At 53.1% G+C, this 6592-nt stretch overlaps 1 protein-coding gene across 7 annotated transcripts in view; it reads left to right on the top strand.

The window, feature by feature from the left end:
* Window positions 1-1335: 1335 nt before the first annotated feature.
* SEPTIN6 (septin 6) overlaps window positions 1336-6592 on the top strand; it is a 30090-nt gene continuing 24833 nt past the window's right edge. For 5 of the 7 annotated variants that reach the window (XM_086619930.1, XM_086619932.1, XM_086619931.1 and 2 more), the window contains exon 1: window positions 1336-1362. In XM_086619930.1, the coding sequence (XP_086476056.1) occupies window positions 1336-1362 (27 nt within the window). Of the gene's footprint in view, window positions 1375-6592 lie in introns of all 7 variants that reach the window. The other 2 variants (XM_086619936.1, XM_086619937.1) reach the window with 2 other exon arrangements.

The raw sequence follows: 6592 nt of genomic DNA, 5'->3' as shown, positions 1-6592 counted from the left end.
CAACCCTTTTTCTTTACCTTCCCTAAGCTTTAGCCCTGCTCCGACCTGCCCCAGCCTGGTTGTCAGCCCTCAAGGGAGCTTTGCTTTTCTCCAACCCCTTGGATCAGTTTTTCTGGGACACATGGGGAGATAGTGTCATCCCATAAAGTCCTAATGACTACTGGTGAAAATATAATTGTCCCCTTGCTCCCTCTCTGGCACTGTCTGGTTTTGTCACTGGCTGTTGGTGGCTTCTGCAGGCTCAGGGAGGCAAAGAACTTGACCCACACAACCACGGGACCCTGGGGAATGGTTTAAAACACTTGTTGGGTAGCAGCCAGGGAAAACAGGGAGGGAAATGAGGAGCTGCTTTGGGGGACTGAGGGCACCGAAGATGCAAAGCAAAGCACCCACTTAGGGACACCCTGGTCATGCCTGCATTAGGGACTGGTCACACTGGTGAGCTTTGACTGGGCTAAAACTGGGGTGCCAACCTTGGGGGCTTTACTAAGTGGTCCCAGGGGCTGAGAAAGTTACTTGCTTTGGGTAAGGACCAAGTTTCCTCTCTCTCAGCCTTTGTTGGATGCTTGTGCTGGCACCAAATGAAGGGAAGCTCAAGTGGCACCAGCTACATGCCCAAAGCAGCAGATGGGCTTATCCAGCCCCTGCCTGCCAGGACGGGAGGCTGAGGCTGCATCCACAGGGAGGGGCCTGTGCTGCCCCTGGAAATCAGCGCTGCCTCCGTCGGTCAGGTTCCCGGGTGAGCGCAAACCATCCCAGCAGACCTCGGGGGAAGAGCGCAAAGCGCACAGATGTTTTATTTTAAATAGCGAGTGATGTACCGAGGCTGGGAGACCTCAGACCCTCAGACCCAAACCACGAACCCCATCCCGGCCTCCATGCTGCCCTGCTCTGCCTGGCCCCCGGCCAGCTGCACGGCCCGTGGCACCGGAGGGTTACTGGGCAGTTGGGCGGGGTCTCTCCGCGCCTGCCCCGGGGAGCGCCCGTGCGCCCAGTCCCCGCTCGCCGCCACCCCCGGCCGCCCCGGGACCGCTCCGCCCGCCGCGCCCCGCCACACTGTGGCCACGTCCCCGCCCGCCGCCCGGGCTGCACCATCGCGGGCAGCCGCGGGGGGATGAACCGGTGACCCCGCACCTCCCGGAGGGGAACGGCGGCGGTGCGACCAGCCGGGCCGACCGGGGCGGGACGGCGGGGCGAGGGGGCGGCGGCGCGAGGGGCGCGGGGCGGGGCGGGGCCGGGGGCGCGGCGGGTCCGTCCTCCCCCGCGCCGCGTCGCGGTGGGCGCGCCCAGAGCCGCCCGCCCGGCTGGGGCGGGCCCTGTGGCGGGCTCGCAGCGATGGCGGCGGCCGAGGTGGCGCGGCAGGTGGGAGCGGGAGTCGGGCGTCGCCGCCGGCGGCTTCGTGCGGGCCGGGCACGGCTAGGGCGGCAGGCGGGAGCGCCCGGCATGGCCGGGGCGGTGGGCTGCGGCAGGTGGGGCCGAGCCGAGCCGGGCCAGGTTGCGTCGGGCGGGGCGGGGGCTGCGGGGGCACCGGCCTGGGGCCTCCCGCGGGCTCCGGGGCGGCGGCCTCCCAGTGGGGGTCGGGGTTTGGAGGCCGCTCTGAGGGAAGTCCGGGTTACCTGAAGGAGCGGAGGTTCGGGTTTCCCCCCGCTGGCTGCGGGGCAGCAGCCCTGCCCGGCGACCTTGGGCCGCTCGCACCGAGGTGGGCCTGGGGGTCCTGCCCCGCCGGTCCCTCCGTCCTTGGGCCCCGTCGCGGCCGCGGAGGGACCCGCCGCGCAGCCCGGGGCTGGCCGGACTGCCGCGCTGGGGAGGCCTCATCCTGCACCCTCACCCTGGGCGGCTGGGGGCAGTGGTGGGCGAAGCGCTCCTTGGCGTGCCCCTCTGCAGGGTCGCTGTTCGCCTCCCAAAGAAACCGTCGTCCCGAGGCTGTTAGCGCGGGATGCGGGGAAGCTCGTCAGTCCGGCACCGTGCGCTGCGGCGGAGCCGCGGGAGCCCGCGCCGAGCACCGGCCCCGCGTCCCTGCTGCGCTTTGTCCCCGGGGGTCCCTTCGCAGGGTTGTCCCCGGCTGCCTCCGGGCACACCGGCCGCCGCTCGCCTGCCTCCCTAGCACAGCGCCAAGCTCTCCGTGTGTCCGCGGAGAATTATCCAGAAGAGGAGCAGAGGAAGTTGAGCCACCTCTGTGCTTGTTAAGAGAAACGCTAAGGAGGTGTCTGTAACGCGTTTGCACATGGAAGTGCTTTGCCTGTGATTTGATGGGCTTCCAACTTTCGTGTCCCTGTGTTGGTACAGAAGTAACACTTGAGATGAATGCTTGCCATTTGTCTTCAAAGCAGTAGTAGGTTTTAGCATGGACCTGATCTTGTTGAACAGGTAGATGTAGCCATTCCTTGCCAGTTTGTGATAGTATTTCCTCCTGGACATACCCATTGCCTTGTATGCGACTGCCAAGGTATGTAAAGTGACTCACTTGCTCCCTTGTCTTTTAAAGAAATTGAGTGTTAGGCTTTCCTAAGATAATGTACAAGAGTTTCAGACATCTGCTAGTGGCCTGGAATGAGTTAGGATACAGCACAGTCTCTCTTTGGAGGCAAAAGGGAAAGCTAGCAGCTGTGAGGTGGACATGAAATTAGTGTGCTTCAAATTGAAAATGCCTTTGTCCAGACTGACGACTTGTCAGCCCAGGTCTTGAGCATCCGGTCATGGCTGTGGTTTGTGGAGCAGTCAGCCGTAACATCCTGGTGATGCAGAGGGCTGCTCTGCGTGTGCCGATGGGGTTGAACACGTGTGAGAGCAGGGGCTGGGTGTGTGGGGGAGCTGGGGTCACCACCCTGCCTCTGTCCCAGCAAACCATTGATCTAAACCTGCATTTATTGTGGAGATGGTCGGTGAAACCCCTTCCTCCCTAGACGGGCAGAGTGACCCTGTCACTGCCAGGCTGAGGCCCCTCTCTGCCAGCATGGAGGGTGCAGGATTTCAATGCTGAGACCCACAGGGATCTCCCCATGAGTGGAGGATGGGTGCAGAGGACCAGCTTGCTGGGCACTGTCTGACTCTCAATCTCTGTAGTACAGGTCAGAAAAATCACTAAGAGTGGATATAGATAATCTATTTTTTAATTGGTGGAGGAGCCTTCTCCTGGGAACATATCCAAATAGTGTGATGTTTCTGCAGCCCTTTGGCAGGGACATAAAGAGAGGCAATCTTAAAAGCTGTGAGAATTTGAGATTTTGGAAGCAGTTGATCGTTTGTGAACGTTGAATGGCTGCATAATGCAGTGTGCCTGGAGAGGGTGGTCAGTGGTCAGGAGCTTTGGTGAAACATTGCTTGCTTTCTGTGGTGGCTGATTTGGAACTATTTCTTTCTCTCTTTTCTGTTGTTTTTCTTTTATATGCATCTTGACGATTTATTATCCACCAAGCAAGGGAAATAAATACAAAGTCTTTATCTACACTTTACATTCCTGCTTTGCATTTATCTCATGGAGGGTGTTCGGATGTCTGCTGGATAATTCTCTCATTGCATAAGAGAATTACACATTTGTACAAGTGAGAAGTAATTGGTACAAATGTTGCTCTGATTTGCTGTTTAATCAGAGCCAAATGCAGCCTGGGGAAGTGGGTGCCATAAGGCCGAGGTCGTGAGAAGTGATGTGATGTTGTTCTGGCTTAAAGATGATCTGAAAACCTGTGATGTGGAAACCTGAACTCAGGTTCTGCCTTGCTTTGCGATTGGAAATTTGACTTCTTGTGCAAGAACTGTCTCAGGTTCAGGGGTGAACCCCTCGGGTCTTGGCTTTGCGGGGTGGCAGAAGGGCAGAGCAGTGGCTGCTGTGAGCATTGGCAGCGGTGGTGGAGCTCTGTGAGCATTGCTGGGTTTGTTTTTGTTGAGGGATGGTGCTCTTGTGTTTGTTGCAGCTGTTTGGAAATCCTCCAACGGGAGTTTCCAAGGCACTTGGAGAAGATCTGGGGAGAGGTGGGGAATTGAGTCGGAAAGACTAAATGTCGGCTATCAGTGTCCTAAACAGAAACACTCTTTTCAGTTAGATGCAGAACTAGTATTGGGAACTAATTGCAGAACTAATTTTCAATTAGATGCAGAACTATATCCGCAGTCTTTGGGAGCGTCTTCCTGTCGGTGCGCGCCTCGTTTGGATGCTGGATCCCTTGGGTTCAGAGCTGTAGCATTCTTCATTTGCTGTGCTCTGCCTGAATATCGCCAAGGGGAGGCTTTTCTTTTGCCATGGTGTCCTTTCTCATGGTTCCTTTAGTCCAGGCCACCAGAAATTGTCCTGAATATGGAGCATTTACATTTGCAGTGAGCAGCACCATGGCGTTTCTCGGGGAGGATGCTCTGCTTTATCTCTGCACAGTGGTAACAGCCTGTCAGGGCTCTGAGGGTGTCGGGAGCTGACAGTGCTGTCCCTACTTGTCGTGTAAAGCAGATCAAGGCAGAGATGCACATTCAGCAAGGTTTTCCTCTAATCGTTTTTTCATCCCTCAGGACCCCGGAGTGATTCAAACACCTGGAGTTCTAAATCTTGCCCATTTCATGTAAAATAATTTTTAATGTGCAGTGCTTTCAGGCTTGGGGTCATTTATTGTAACATCTTTGTATTTTCCATATATTTCTGATAGTTCTCTGTAAGATTTAGAGTAGACAACGTTCATTTCTGTGGCAGGGAGAAGCCCTAACAAAGAGTCCTAAGTCCTCCAAAGACAGGAAAAAAAAAAAACAACAAACCTCTCCAAGTGGCTACTCTGCCTACTTTTGCTCTGCAATATCCCAGCCTGGCAATGCAGCAAGAGAGCGTGTTGCTCTTTTTGTTATTTTAATCTGGTTTGTGGCAAACATGCTTTGCTTCCTCCCGAGCAACTACAGCCCATTCTATCCTAGAGGGGGTCACTCTACTTATATGGGGAAAAAAAGGCATCTGGTATCTTGGTGTGGTGCCAGCGTTCACACTGGCTTCCCAGAGATCCCATCTTTGTCTTCGTTCCAAGAAGATGCTAGCTTTAAAATAGAGAGTACGGATGGACTCTGAGCCATCCAGTGCTCACTGATGCTCTTGGAAAAAGCCTTCACACAGGCAGTGGTTAAACCTTACTTACCTTGTTGGTACCTCTTTATATGTTTTAAATTTGATCTGAAAGATTATTTTTGAAGATAAATAATGGAAGATAGCTCTTGAACACCTTTTCATCAAAAAGCTTATAAGCTTAACATATTCTCCTTCCGTTTCGAACAAGGTAATCCAAATCTGCGTTTAATGTACAGGCAGGGTGAGTAATCGCTGTGTTCATATGTTGTTGATGATGATGCTGTTTATATATAGAAGCGTTTTGGATACAGAGACACCACTCGGTGCGTGAGGACTGGTGACTTGCACTGTTTCTTGGTGGATCAGACAGAAAATATTTCTTTTCTCTCTGCAGGTTTGGTAATTGCTGACAACTTTCTGACGTGTGTCAAAACCAGTCTGACCTTAAAACATTATTTCTTATTTTTTTTCATTGTATCTGATCTCTCAATGCCTTGGCCAAGCAGGCTTTGGGTTTTTAGCCAGAGTAGCACAATATATCTTGTGTCTGTTAGTTAACATGAAGGCTCAGCTGCTGGGACTGGAAATCAGATTTTGCAGTACTTGTTTCCTGGCCGGTAGCAGATGTGAAGTGTGGTTTAACTGCATTATAAAACCACAGGTGACTAGAAAAAGAGGCTACAGGAAATGACTTGCAGGCTGAATTCTGTGCGACGGTAAATGCCTCCTCTCAGCCGAGAGTGGCTTAACTTCTGCCGTTTGCTTTGTTCCATCTGGATCGTGCTTATATTTAGGGACGAAGAGAAGATGTGTTCTTAATGAGAGCCCACATTCCTGCCCACGCTTCCTAGGGAGACTAGTGTTCAAACAGTTTTCCAACGGTGCAGTCTTAAGGCTGAGTATTAAAAATACACTTGATATTTCTGCTTTCCCAGGAGGACTCTGCCTGTGTTTCTCTCTCATGCCTCTGTCCAGCCATCTGTTCTTCACTGAGGCCACGGTGCGGATCAAACACTGCCCTGAGATACCCCAGTGCTGAGGTTTTGTTTTGGTGAAAGCAGTTTAGGAGAGTTTTGGTGTGTCATCACAAACTCTGTATGCCTGACGGTCTCCCTTTCTCCTGCTCTAACTATTTGTGAATGATTTGGCCTCGGAGCTGCATCCTCAGAAGGCAAAACCAGAATCTGCCGGGGAACTCATGCGCCTTCCTAATGAACATGTTGTTTGGAGGCAAGGTGCTCAGGCGTTAATAAAGCGCCGCATTTGGTGAACATCTTGGCAGGAAGAGTCAGACTCATACACAAAATATGGCTAAGGGGAAACATATTTACACATTGCAGGGTGGTAAATGTGGTTAATGGATGAAGTGTATTTGGAGCCTCAGATTTGGAAAAAAACCTCAAACCAGCAAAACAGTAACAAGGCAAGTAATCGTACCCTGACAGACTACTGTAGCAAATGCAGTCCTAGTCCTTAGGGATGTTTTCCTAGTCTAAAATGCCAGTGCCATTAACAGAAGAGTGTGAAAACATGATTCTGAAAGAATAAGTTAAAAAC

This window comes from Tauraco erythrolophus, chromosome 13 (assembly GCF_009769465.1).
Source record: "Tauraco erythrolophus isolate bTauEry1 chromosome 13, bTauEry1.pri, whole genome shotgun sequence".
Classification (NCBI taxonomy): domain Eukaryota; kingdom Metazoa; phylum Chordata; class Aves; order Musophagiformes; family Musophagidae; genus Tauraco; species Tauraco erythrolophus.
The sequence above is the reverse complement of the archived record's forward strand: the minus strand, read 5'-3'. Positions and strand labels throughout refer to the sequence as shown.